This window comes from Manihot esculenta, chromosome 7 (genome assembly GCF_001659605.2).
Source record: "Manihot esculenta cultivar AM560-2 chromosome 7, M.esculenta_v8, whole genome shotgun sequence".
NCBI classification, from domain to species: Eukaryota; Viridiplantae; Streptophyta; class Magnoliopsida; order Malpighiales; family Euphorbiaceae; genus Manihot; species Manihot esculenta.
This window is the reverse complement of record NC_035167.2, coordinates 27,423,129-27,437,661: the sequence shown is the minus strand read 5'-3', so window position 1 is coordinate 27,437,661 and position 14,533 is coordinate 27,423,129. Positions and strand designations below refer to the sequence as shown.

The window sequence follows — 14,533 nt, the reverse complement described above, 5'->3', positions numbered from 1 at the left end:
TACCGGCGGCGTCCAACAGAGTGGACTCCATATGGGTGATTGTGGACAGACTCACCAAATCTGCTCACTTCATTCCTGTCAGGAGTGGCTATTCTGTGGACAAGTTGGCGCAGGTGTATGTGGACGAGATCGTCAGGCTGCATGGGGTTCCCGTTTCGATAGTGTCAGATAGAGGGCCCCAGTTCACCTCCAGGTTTTGGCGGAGTCTGCAGAATGCCATGGGTACTAGGTTGGATTTCAGTACTGCCTTCCACCCCCAGACTGATGGACAGTCAGAAAGGACCATCCAGACTATCGAGGATATGCTCAGAATGTGTGTGCTGGACTTTGGCGGTTCTTGGAGGCAGCATCTACCTTTGGTGGAGTTTGCCTACAATAACAGCCATCATGCTAGCATCGGGATGGCTCCATATGAGGCTTTGTACGGAAGGAAGTGCAGATCACCTGTTTGCTGGGAGGAAGTTGGAGAGAAGGCCTTGGCAGGGCCTGAGCTAGTAGAGATTACCAGCAGGGTGGTACCCATAATCAGAGAAAGAATCAAGACTGCTGCAAGCAGACAGAGGAGTTATGCAGACATCCGCAGAAGACAGTTAGAGTTTCAGGAGGGGGATCTGGTATTGCTTAAGGTGTCTCCAATGAAGGGAGTGGTTCGCTTCGGGAAGAAAGGTAAACTAGCCCCACGATACATCGGACCCTTTGAAATCTTGCAAAAGATTGGGAATGTGTCGTACAAGCTAGATTTACCTGCTTCAATGGCAAGAATCCATCCGGTCTTCCATGTTTCGATGTTGAGGAAGTTTGTGTCAGATCCGAGCAAGGTTCTTAGTGAGCCTGATGTGGAGGTCCAAGAGGATCTCACCTATGTCGAACAGCCAGTACGGATCATAGACACGCAGATCAGGAAGTTAAGAAACAAGGAAATCCCGATGGTGAAAGTCCTGTGGAACCACCACAACTTGGAAGAATGCACTTGGGAGACACGGGAGTCTATGCTCCAGCAGTACCCTCAGCTCTTTTAAGGTTAGATCCCTATGTGTTGATGTGCTTAGTATGTATGTTATATGTTTGCCGTGTTATGTGTTGTTTGGTGAACATTCGGGGACGAATGTTCTTAAGGGGGGAAGAATGTAATACCCGGCTAGACTCCGGTATCGGAATTCCTACCGACCGGTGGAATCTCGGATGTCGGAAACCTCTAGAAGGGGTAAAACCATGTTTTATGAAATGTTTTTAATGTATTTTATGTTTTAAGCAAAAAGGAAATTGAGTTTTTGAATGAAAAAGACCAAAGGAGGCTTTGCCAGGTTCGGCCGCCGAAAGTGAGGTTCGGCCGCCGAACATGGTGGGGTTTTGGGAGCGCTTTAGGCCTCCGAAAGCCTTGTTTGAAAGACTCAAGGTTCGGCCGCCGAACCTCATGTTCGGCCGCCGAACATGCATGAGATGTGGGGGCACGTTAGGCTGCCGAAAGGTGACAGAACCTGCCCTATAAAGGACCCCGTGACCGAAACAGGCGAGGTTTTCTCTCCCATTTCGGCCGACGGTAAGCTTTAGCCCTCCTATGGTCATTTTGAGTGTTTTCCCTCAAATCCTTTAGATCTTAACAAGTTACATCTTGTTTTTGAAGAGTTTTAAAGTTTAAGCAAGTTTTGGAGCTTTGAGGTTCAAGAACTCGAATCTCCCCATCTTCGAGCTAGGATCGTTTCTCTCTCGATCTTCAAGAGGTAAGAGCCGATCTCTAGTTCTATATGTGTTTTAAGTAAGTTTTATGCAAGTTTTTGGGGTAGAAATGCATGAGTAGGCTTGATGGGTTTTTATGAAAAATCCATGGTTTTAATGTGTGTTTATGTGCAATGTGGCTTGCTTGTGTGTTGTAGTTGGGGTTTGAGCTTGTTGGAGACCCCTAGGAGTTTGTATGCTTGAGTATGCTTGTTGTAGAATAGGTTTATGCATGATTGGTTGTGTAGGGGGTTGTTTTGGACAAAGAAAACCAAGTTTCTGCCCTTTGGCAGAAACCAGGTTCGGCAGCCGAAGGTACTTTCGGCCGCCGAACCAGCTTAGGAGGCAGCTTTAGGCTGCCGAAGTCTGCCCCCGAAAGTTTGAGTTTCGGCTCTGTCCGAGACTTTCGGCCGCTGAAGGTGCCGCCGAACATGCATGAGTTTCGTCTCTGTCTGGGAGTTTCGGCCGCCGAAGGTGCCGCCGAACCTGCCTGACTTTCGGCTCTGGAGGGACTTCCGGCCGCCGAAGGTGCCGCCGAAAGTGCCCTTCCCAGCCTTTTCTTGCATGTTTTCTAGGTTTGTTTTGAGGTGTTTTGAGGAGGTTTTTGGGGGTATGTTTAGAGTTATGTTCTTGTTGTTTGGTGCCTCATTTGAGTCCACCTGTGTAGGTTCGGACCCGAGGACCCGTGACCCCCGGTTGTGAGATAGTCTTTCAGAGTCCGTCGTTAAAGCTTCAGTCACCAGGTGAGTGGGATTATTCCCTAAGTTTTTAAGTAATGAATAAATGAACAAATGAATGAATCTGATAGCATACTCATGCATCATTAATGCCATGCGATGTTTCAGGATGTTTGCATTAGAAATTCACGAATGTGTTGCATTGCATAATTTGATGTTGATGTGGATGGTTATTGGGTGATCCATAGTCCTCTAATGTTATGTTATGATGATATGTTATGGAAGACCAGTGAGGCCCATTCTACGCCCCTGGCACTATGTAAGAGAAAGACCAGCGAGGCCCATTCTACGCCCCTGGCACTTTGGAATGTTATGATATGTATGTTATGTAAGAGAAAGACCAGCGAGGCCCATTCTACGCCCCTGGCACTTGGAGATGTGAGGACTAATGGTGACAATACCATCCTTTATGTGATTAAATGTGATGTGTTGCATTTCATGAAAGCATGTAAAGTAAAAGTTATGTTATTTAATGTTCTTATTAAAATGAATAATAATATACCTAAAAAGTGTGGAATTAAAGCAAATGATAATAATAAAATGAAGAATAAAATACCTAAAAAGGGAGGAATTAATATCATGTTTTTACTTTTTACTCACTGGGCTTTTTAGCTCACCCCTCTCCCCTAACCCCAGTCTTGCAGGTACTGTGTAGATAGAGAAGTCAGAAGAGTAAGAGGAGGTTATGTAATAGCATAGCTGTGGACATGGTTTATTCATAATGTAAAAGTATGTTATGTAATGTAATGTAAGTTTTATAGTGTGCTTGACTAGAGTCTGTTGTAATCCCTTAAATACATGAGATAAATGTTTTATGATGTTTATGTAACCCAAGCCTGATATATGTTATGTACCCCATTGGAGTATTTGTTGAGAACTCCAATGAGGGGTTTATGTTATGGTTATGCATGCACAGGCTAGGCTGGGTAAAGAAATGTTTGAATGAAAGAAAAGTTTTAATTTTTATGTATGTTTTGGTTCATGTATGGGATTGAACAGGTTCACAGGATGTATGTTTGGCTTGCTACGGGTTCCGGCGGCCTTAAGCCGACCTGAATCCTAGCGCCGGTAGCGGTCCGGTTTCCGGGTCGTTACAGATCTTTTACCCGATCTAGTTCTTTGTTTGACGCTTATATCCTTTGTCTTTTGGGGGGTTGGTATATCCGCCTTTCCAATTGTCTGGCACAAACAACTCGTTTTAATGGGACCAACGTTTATGTTCCTGACTTGGCAAAAATTGCTTTATGACCTCCTTAATGGGACCAACGCTCAAATGGCCGGGTGAAAGATGGCTTACAGCCTAACTTGGCAAAAATCGCCTTGTGGCCTTGCTTAGTGGCGCCAGTGCTCGAATGGCCTAGCAAAAATTGTCTTATGGCCTACCCTGGCGAAAATTGCCTTGTGGCCTTACTTAGTGGGACCAGCGTCCGAATGGCCTAGCGAAAATTGTCTTATAGCCTAGCCTAATGAAAATTGTCTTATGGCCTCGCTTAGTAGGACCAACGCCCGAATGGCTTGGCAAAAACTGCCTTATGGCCTTACTTAGTGGGACCAATGCCCGAATGGCTTGGCACAAACTGTCTTATGGTCTCACTTAGTGGGACCAACGCCCGAATGGCCTGGCAAAAACTATCTTATGTCCTGGCCTGGCAAAAATTGCCTTATGGCCTCGCTTAGTGGGCCCATCACCCGAATGGCCTGACAAAAATTGCCTTATGGTCTGGCCTGGTGAAAATTGTCTTGTGGCCTTGCTTAGTGGGACCAACGCTCGAATGGCCTAGCAAAAACTGCCTTATGGCCTTACTTAGTGGGACCAATGCCCAAATGGCCTGGCGAAAACTGCCTTGTGGCCTGGTTTAGTCTCTCTTCGGGGAGGTGAACCCATCGTTCCTTGTTGCTGAAGAATATCTCATGTGAAAATACATTGTTAATTTATTATTGATAAAACTTCTTCAAATTAGAGATGTTCCAGGAGTGGGGAATGACTTGAACATTTAACTTGGCCAACTTATATAACCTTGGGCGAATAACCTTAGATACTCTGAACGGTCCTTTCTAATTCTCACCCAACTTACTAGACCTGGCATTGCCAACTATTACATCTGTCCTTTTGAGGATCAGATCCCCTATATTGAAGGCGCGTGGCCTAACCTTACTGTTGAACATTCTGGACATCTTATTTATGTAAACCACTATTTTGATTCTGGCCTTTTCTTGTAAGAATTCTGCTTGGTCCAAATTGAAATGCATTTCTTTAGGATTCCCTAATATCTCAGGGCATTGTGTCATGAAGCTGCCTACTTGGATTTCTATAGGAATGACTGCCTCAGCACCGTATACAAGAGAAAAGGGCATCTCTTGTGTAGATGTCCTTGGGGTGGTTTTGTATGCCTATAGCATGTGGGATAACTCTTCAGGCTAGTTGCCCTTAGCTTGGTCTAGTATTTTCTTCAAACCCCGTAGGATGGTCCTGTTAGTCACTTCAGTCATACCATTAGTCCGGGGATGATAGGTTGATTTGAACCTTAAGTCAATTTCCAATTTCTTATAGAAGTCTTTGAACCTGGAGCTTGCAAACTGAGTTCCATTATCGGTGATTACTATCTTTGGTATTTCGAATCGAGTGAATATGTTTTTGCTGATGAAGGAAGTCGCTTGTTAGGTGGTAATGGAATATACTGCCTCTGCCTCTGCCCCCTTGCTGAAATGATCTACCACCACGATTATGAACTTTCTGGACCTAGTTGCCTTAAGGAAGGGGCTAAGGATGTCTATCCCCCACTGAAAGAAAGGCCAGGGACTTCTAATGGCCGTTTGCATTTCTCCCGGGATCTTTGGGATGTTTGCGTGTACTTGGTATCTTTAACACTTCGAGACAAGCTGTTTCACATCTTTCATGATCATCAGCCAATAATATCCCTGTCTAAATGCTTTTTGAGTGATTTTTCGAGCTCCTTCGTAGCTCCTGCAATCACCTGCATGGATATTTCTTAGGATTTCCTAGCATTCCTCCTCGGTAACACACTGCAAACATAGATGTGTTGAAGACCTCCTGTATAACCAACCATCAATTAGTGTGTATTTACAAGACTTCCTTATTACCTGTTTGGCTGATAATTCATCAGCTGAAAGATCATCTTGTGTTAAGAATTTGTACACTGGCGTCATCCATGATTCTTCTTCTTCTATGGGAAAGGACTCTTCCACTGCCGTTGCTGGAGTGTGTAATTCCTCGAATTGAAACGGTTGGGTCAGGTGTTGTTCACCCGCCGCTGCCATCTTGGCTAGAAGATCCACCTCTTCGTTGTTGCTTCTGGCTACCTGGCGGAGCTCGCAGTTGCCCTGCTCTTCTTTAATCCTGTCCATCAAAGACCGAACCTTCTCCTCGTATTTGACAAGGTTCAGTTCTCGGACTCTAAATTATCCCTGGCATTGATTTTATAACCAACTGTGAGTCACTAAAAATAATGGATGTTTGTATACCTAATTTCTTGATGATTTTTAAGGCCATTATTTCAACCTTGTATTCAGCTACATTGTTAGTGGCATTGAAGGCGAGTTTGGCCGTATATCAAAGCTTTATCCCTGTCTAAAATTGCAGCAGGATCCCGATTTCTAAACCCCTAGCTCCGCAAGCTCCATCTGCCCAGACCTTCCATTTCTCTGTATTCTCTTCTGAAGATCCTGAAGATTCTAATGGTGGAGTCATCTCTACAATAAAGTCAGCTAGCACCTGGGCTTTCATAGCACCGTGGGACATACCTGATATCGTAGGCTGACAATATTACCGTCCAGATGGATAATCACCCTAACAACTCCGGCCTGTGTAAAACCTTCTGCAAATGGTAATTCATTCTAACTTCAATGGTATGTGACTTGAAGTATTATTGTAGCTTTGTGGCTGACATTAGAACTGTAAATGCCAACTTTTTGAGAGGAGGGTAATTCAACTCTATCTCCTTCAACACCTAGCTGGCATAGTATACTAGGTTTTGCTCCCCATTGTTTTCATGAACAAGTACCGAGCAAACTGTTTCTTTTGTCACAAACAAGTATAGAAACAAAAATTCGTCTTTAACGAATGGGCTTAGCAGCGGAGGGGATGATAAGAAGGTTTTTAGACTTTCAAATACCTCTATACACTCTTCTCCCTATTCAAACTTGCCTTTGCCTTTCAAAGCCTTGAAGAACGGGAGGCACCTTTTGGCCGAGTATGATATGAAACGACTTAGGGTAGTGACTTACCCATTAAGACTTTGTACATCATTAATAGTTTTAGGTGCTTCTATATTTTGAATGGCGTTGATCTTCTCAGGGTTCATCTCTATACCTCTTTCAGAGATTATATATCCCAGAAACTTTCCAGCTTTCACTCTGAAGGTACACTTTTTCGGGTTCAACTTTATGCTCGCCTTGTCCAGGACATCAAAAACTTTCTGGATATTTTCTGGATGGTCTTCCAAGGATCGGCTCTTCACTACCATGTCATCCATATATATCTCAATTGTTGATCCCACCATTTCCTTGAAGATTCCTGACACCAGCCTTTGGTATATCACCCATGCGTTTTTCAATTTGAAATGGATTACTTTGTAGCAGTAAACTCCTTCATCGGTTATGAACGCAATTTTTCTGTATCCTCATTATCCATCATGATTTGGTGGTATCCTAAAATGGCATCAAAGAAAGAGACCACTGCATGCCCCGAGGTCGAGTCCACTAATCTGTCATGGATGGTAACGGGTAGTGATCTTTCAGACATGCTTTATTTAGGTCAGTAAAGTCCATACACATCCTCCAATTTTTGTTAGCTTTCTTTACTAAGACTATATTGGCTAGCCATGTGGGATACTAGACTTTCTTTATCAATCTTACACTTAGAAGCTTATCAACCTCTTTTTTGATCACCTACTACCTCTCTAGTACGAACTTTCTTTTCTTTTATTGGACTGGTTTGACGGTCTTATCGATGGATAACTTATGAGTGATGAGAGTAGGGTCTACACCTGTTACATCTTTTTGAGACCAAGTGAAAGTGGTTACTTGGCTCTTCAGCAACTCTATTAAACGAACCTTCATTTCTCTTGTTAACGCAGTGCCAAACCGTACCTTTTGTTCCTTCCCTACTTGGACCTCCTCTACCGGATTCATGGGTTCTAGCTTTACGTGAGATTCTGGCTTCTCCAGTAAGTCAATGGGCATGACTGCTTTTTTGAGACTTTTCGTAGGATATCCATAATCTTCTTTGGCTAATCTCAGACTGCCTCGGACCACTGCTATTCCCTCGGGAGCTGGAAGCTTAAAACACATAGCACCCATATTAATAACGATACCGTGGCAGTTCAAGACCGGACGGCTGAGTATCACATTTTATGCAAATGAGATGTCTACTACCGTGAACTATGCATACAACTCTTGCCTATACTTTTCATCCCCAAGTATAGGAAAAGGTTGATGATATCCAGTACCGTCACGGTCTTATCTCCTATAGTGGAACCACCTTTTCCACTTATCATATCCTTACGATGTGATCCATATACCACAACTCATAACTTATTTTTAGCGGATATTACGTAATATCACTCATAATTTAATTCTTATTTTTAAATAGTAAATAATTTAATCTCTAATTTTTTAACTAAAATAATCATTCATTAAATTTATTGTTAATCATTAATTGAAATGGTTAATTGAAATTAAAGGATCAAATTTTTATAAATATTAAAATTATAAAAGATAGATAAAATAACTAATTTATTATAAAAATTGAAAATCGAATGAATAAATTATTATAATAAAATAATATTTTTTTAATAAAATAACTATTTTGTTAATGGAATAAGCGGAAAATATTTTATTAATTAAAAAATAATAATTTTTAAGTTATTGTAAAAAAAATTATTTTCATTTAAAATACCTTTTTTAAAAGAAAAAGTTATTTTTTGCTTTTCAAAAATTTTATTAAACCTTCTCTACATGAATTTGCTAATATATTTTATTTTTAAATTTAAATTAAATAATAAAAAATAAATTATTTTATTAAAAAATATTTTTTATAAAAATATTTTTCATGAAAATATTTTTTTAAATACAAGATATTTTCAAAAACAGACAAAACCTTAGAAAATAAATTATTTCACATCTCATAGCAATATTACATTAAATATTTTCTCCATTATATTAATATAAATAATTTAATTTAAATAATTATATTTTTTATTTCATACATCTATTTTTTAAGGTTAAAAAATATTATGTAAATTTTATAAAAATAATTTTTTAATATAAAGTTACAATAAAATATTTTAATATAAATTAGATATTAAAAAATTTAGAAAATATGGATTTAAGTGTATACAGTGAAAAAAGTATTTAATATAAGTTTGTTATAAAATATATTGATATATATAAAAATTAAATAAACTAAGAGTTTAAAGTTGATAGTTTATTTGATTTTTTCATGATTAATAGTAAATTTTAAAAAAAATTAAGAATTAAATTATTTACTATTTAAAAATAGGAGGTAAGATGTAAGTTTTATTAAATTTCATGTAAATTATTTTTTTTAATATTTAATATATTTTAAGAGCTAAGCTATGCTATTTAATATATTTAATGTAAAAAATTTAAAAGTTGATTTTTAATAATTAGAAATAAAATATTATTAGTGTAAATATTACTGTGAGGTAAGATATTTTTTATCATTAAATTTTAATTAAAAAATATGAAATTATGTAAGAAGTAGAAAAACATTATTTTAGTTGAATTGACTTAAACCTGTAATATAAGGTAGGAGAAGATTTATTATACTTAAATCAAAGTTAAAAAAGTAGATTTGAATTGACTTGGCCACTAAGCATGGATTTGAATCAGTTACAATGGATTTGAATCAATTACAGTGGTTTGTCCAAATTAGGAGATATGAAGATGCAAGAGCAACGGAGAATCAATTGCAGCACGAATGGAAGTAATTGTGATTGATTTTTTTTTTTTTTCTTGTGGTTTTCTTGATGGTAAGAGAGTTTAAATATTATAATTGATTTTTTTTTTGTGATTTTGTAAGTTTTTTCTAGTAATTTTGGCTCTTAAAAAAATTAAGATCGTAATCAAATCGAACTGAGTCTTGATAAATTCAAACTCAATTAAAAATAAATTTAAAAATTTGAATTCAAACTCGAATTTTATTTATAAGATCAAATATGATTTATAAAATAAATATTCAATTCGAGTTAATTTATAATAAATTTATTTATTACATTAACGAGCAGACTCAAATTTTATTCAAAAAACTCAAATTTAAACTCATTTAGACTTGAATTTAAATTCGATTATATTATAAACAACTTCAAAATAATTTAAATTCATTTAAATTATAAATAAATTTAAATTAAAAATAAAATTTAAATGAGAAAGTCATTAAATCTTTTTATTTAATTAGAATCTCTCCAATTAATTTTAAAAAAAATATAAAAGGATTATTATTTTATAGAAAAACTCATTTTATAGAAAAGTCGCAATCCACAATTCTCCGTATCCATTCAATTTTGATATCCATATCCCTTTAATTTTTCAACCATTGATATCTGCAAACTTGTTCATAAACTTAAAAATGAACCGAGTTTGTAAATTTAAACGAGCCGAATACTGCTATTAAACATGCTTAAAAACGTAAATTTAAAACTTGCTCGTTTAGAAAACGAGTCAAACCCGATCAAATTTTTATCAAGTCGAGTCTCGAATAACTCATAAATAATTTGATTCGTTTACGCCCTAAAAAAAAATTAGAGACTGAGAGAAGAGCATATGAAAATAAGAGTGAGCACTACTTGATTTAAATTGAAAAAATCAACTAAATCAATTTTAATTTAGTAATTTAATTCGATTTTTCCGATTAATCAATGGAAGAGATTAAAAACTATTATTTGGGACAAACTCATGAGAAAACCTCCTAATCAGACAAACTCAATACTTTATTACTAGCAGCAAAGGGAATTAAGAAGACAATAAAATATCAAAACAAAGGCGTAGTATTCAGGTGAGCAGACACAGAAAATCAAATGACTATGTTTGCTCAATGCTTTCCATCTTCTTCTTCACAAAACTTAACGTACTCATCTGAGTCCTTCAAGTTCTTGAGCTCATCAACATCACTAATATCAACCTTTATAATCCATCCCCTCTCATATGGGCTCGAGTTTACCTGCAAATTTTACAAATGAAAATTAACATAACTGCACTTTAAAAAAACTATCATTTTTCCATAACCACTAATAATGATACAATATGTAAAAATTTCTCAAACAATCTGCATAGACTGGTCCATTATTCTAGTAATTCAACATGTCAGTTTACATCAGCTGGAAAAATTTTTCGACAGTAAGTTGATCCAAGTCTTGTACAACTTCTCCCTCATAGCTGGTAGTTTGCAATCACAAACTGCTCCAGTCACATTTCGCCGCCTCATTCTTCCTGCTTTAGTCCTACAGTATATACGCTCTTCACTTCTCCCATGTCTTTGTCTGATGGGATCCTAGAATTATGTTTGTGAGACCTTTTGCCCCAAAAGTTAACCTCAACTTAACCATTCCCCCTGCATTACTGGAGGGTTTTAGTTCCACTAAACTTGAAAGCCTTATGCTATGCTTAACTTCCACTTAACTTGAAACCCTTGTGCTTTTCAATATAAGACTAAATATGTTACACACAGATAAAGATATTGACATGACAGGTTGATTTTGTTCATTGCAGGGTATCCTTAATTGGACCTGTTTACTAAAAATGAAACAGGTGATATAATTTATTAATTTTGATTAAAACATGGATATGATAATAAAAAAATGCCAAATTATACAGCCAATGATCTTGCTCATAGGTCATGTCTGCATTGCCACCCTTATGAGGGAGGAAAAGGGAGCAAATACAATATTATGATGGACCAAGGCAACCAAAGGATTAACAAACCACATCTTGAGGTTCAAATTTAATGATATATGTTGAGTTATAGGCAGCATCAAGCGGTCTGATCATTTTTAATAATAATAATAATAATAATAATAATAATAATAAAAGAACATTAAAAAAACATAACACGACATGCCAAATTCTACCCCATGGAGTTGCGTGTTGTTTATTTGCCCCATTTACTTATGATGAAATCCATTCAGTGCCTAATTTCAGTCATTTTTCCAGACTTCCACCACTTTCTTCAATTAAACAAATTCATGAACATCTATAGTGTTTAATTTCAATATGATGTTTATCAGCCATCACAATTCAACAATATTGATGGAGTACGGATAAACTTAAGCATATATATCAGTATGATTTCTTGTGTTTCAGGTAAAAGGGCAACTAAACTATGTTTGGTTAGATCATACAATCGATTGATTAAAAACGAAAGCAAGAGATAAAAGAAGATTTCACAAACAGAGTTGACTATACTACACAATGACATAAAGGATGTTTGTGTGTAAGAGAGTGGGAGGAAGGTTATATCATTTAGGAGGTTCCTTTCAATTAAAAGGGATGAAGAAGATCTGGCCCTTCTATTAGGAATACTAAATAAATCCCTGAGAGATTTGTGTTGTGTGGATGTGAGAGAGAGAAAGAGACGGGGAAAGATTTTACTTGGGATGTTTATCAAAGTTGCTAAAAAGATTAATTTACACGTGCAATCAAGACTTCCATTTTAGACATCATGATTCAGGCTAGGAATTACTAACATGAAAAACTTGCATTTCTCTCTTTTATAATTCCTTAGAGAATAATGAGCGCATTGAAAATATCCAGAACATAACTGACAAAGCTCTTCTTAGACTAGGCTTGGATCCAAACTGTTTGAACTGTTCTAAAAGAAAATCACCTTCCTTCTTTAACCACAGATGAAAAACATACAAAACATTAACTTATCCTTAATGAATAGCATCTAATTTCAAATGAGAACGAGGTTTATCTAAAAGAATTTCATTGTTGATGATTAATTTAGCCTCAGATGAGCATTAAAATTAAACTTCTGTTTCAGTTACAAAATTAAGTTATGTAAGGAGAAACCCGGGAGAGGTGAAGCATTGGTGATTCATTTGCATAAAAGAACACAAGAACACATTAAAAAACCATTAAAGATATCTCTCAAATGACAGTAAAAATGCAACCTAAAGATGATCTCATATATAAATTGATGTGGTAAAAATAATATATAGGGCCATATAGGACTAACCAAACCAGGGGAGCTGTTCAGTTCTTCGTTCACTTCAACAACTTTCCCTGAAACAGGAGAATTGATATCGCTAGTAGCCTTAACACTTTCAACTGCGCCAAAACACCCACCCTGTTGGACATTGGCGCCCACTTCCGGTAATTCAACATAAACAACATCACCTAAATGATCTTGAGCATGATCAGTTATACCAACAGTAGCAGAATTACCATCAACTTTCACCCACTCATGCGAATCAGCATACTTCAGATCCTTTATGACTGCAAAGGAATTCAAAAGTATAAGCAAAATTAAGAAAATCTTAAGCTGTAAGAAATCAAACAATGAACCTCCTAATCCACACAATTCATTATCAGAAAATGCAGTAAGAAAAAACACAAATGAATGTGAGATCAATGGAGTATAGTCAGAATCTTTGCTTAGGTCAATGGAAAAGGTATAAATTTCCAAAAAATTTATTGATGTTTGAAGTCTTAGAGCAGTCACGGATTACATAAAAAAGTGAAAAACTAGCAAACATGCCATTCAAGCAGCTTACTTTGTTGTGACCATAATCGGTAACACCTTTAAAAAAAATCTCTTTTCCTATGTTCCAGGCTAAACCTTTAGGATTTAGACATAATGTAGCTCTAGTGACAATTATTTTTTTTTCCCAAATGATCTTTTGAACCATGAAAGGATAGAATAAGACATTGATTCACAAAACACAGGTAATAAAGATTATATATATACTGCTTATGAATTTAGATTTTATGAAAATATACAATCTTACAAACAAGTACTGCTTATGAGTTATTCAATGCTGTTTTAACAGTCTGCCATAATAAAGTTTGAAAGATCTGATAAGAACAGAGAATACAGAAGGAAATAGATATCGAGAACAAGAGAGAAGAAGAAAGAGAAACCAGATCAAATAGAATTTTCTTATCAACAAGTCAGTTATCAACTCTTAGCAACATGTGGAAGATAAGTACTTATAGCTAAACAATTCCAAAACCATGATTTCACTATGCTCAATTTCCTCTTTTATGCTTGAAGCTAATGTAGCATATCAAGATCAAATCAATAGAAGAGGAAGAACAGCAAAATAAGCAATTCTCCAACTTAAACAACTAAGAAACTTAAGGTTTCAAACTCTTTCAAAAAATGAATCAATAAAAATGATAGATCAGCCAGTGCTTTGCAACAGTAATTAATCTGAGTAGATCAGCATCAGTAAAGGCAAAATCACAAGGGATCACCTAAAAAACAAAGAATAAAACTTGAATAATACTCTCAAGCCAAACAAAACCCAAATGCAAAAACCAAATCTTTTTACTAAAAGAGAATAAGATCCAACTCTACATGAACAACCCACTGATCACACATGCATAAACCCATTTGCATACAGAGACACAAGGCAAAAAAACGAAGAAGAAATATAAAAAGAAAGAAAGTAAACTGTGAAGAGAATAGAAATATCATGTACCAGAAGAAAATCCTCTGTGGAAAACAGAGATCCTTAGGTAAGAAGCGGCCTTTGAAGCCCACACCAAGCGTGTAGCCATTGAAAGAACGAAAAAACAACAAACCCTGCTAAAGCCTCCCTTTCAAAATATGGTACAACAAACAGCGCCGTTCTCAGCTCTTAATTGTGCCTTAAAAGAGTTTTTTTTTATAATCGGTGGAGGGTTGGTGGGTGGACTGTATATAATTAATTCTTTAAAAAATATTATAGCCTTCAATTTTAAAAAATATATTAAAATATATAAAAAAATTACTACTTAATTAATTTTACTATTAAATATTTTATTATTTAATTTTTATAATTTTAAAAAATTTATTAATTAATTATTTAAATTTTTTAAAAATTTACTAATTAATT

The 14,533-nt window shown here is 36.3% G+C and overlaps 1 protein-coding gene across 1 annotated transcript; it reads right to left on the bottom strand.

The window, feature by feature from the left end:
- Nucleotides 1-10,408: 10,408 nt before the first annotated feature.
- Nucleotides 10,409-14,325, bottom strand: LOC110618689 (glycine cleavage system H protein 2, mitochondrial). The gene is made up of 3 exons (XM_021761906.2): nucleotides 14,138-14,325; nucleotides 12,670-12,929; nucleotides 10,409-10,653 (listed from the first exon to the last, which is right to left on the bottom strand). Exons 1-3 carry the CDS (start codon nucleotides 14,214-14,216, stop codon nucleotides 10,525-10,527), a joined length of 468 nt encoding a protein of 155 aa, XP_021617598.1. The 5' UTR covers nucleotides 14,217-14,325; the 3' UTR covers nucleotides 10,409-10,524.
- Between the last annotated feature and the right edge of the window lie 208 nt (nucleotides 14,326-14,533).

What these genes read in the sequence shown, in the direction of transcription:
- LOC110618689 (XM_021761906.2), bottom strand. Translation starts at nt 14,216, where the DNA reads ATGGCTACACGCTTGGTGTGGGCTTCAAAGGCCGCTTCTTACCTAAGG. An exon ending in CCACAGAGGATTTTCTTCTG is followed by an intron (nt 12,930 to 14,137) that starts GTACATGATATT and finishes ATTCCTTTGCAG; the next exon opens with TCATAAAGGATCTGAAGTAT. An exon ending in TGAACAGCTCCCCTGGTTTG is followed by an intron (nt 10,654 to 12,669) that starts GTTAGTCCTATA and finishes TAAAATTTGCAG; the next exon opens with GTAAACTCGAGCCCATATGA.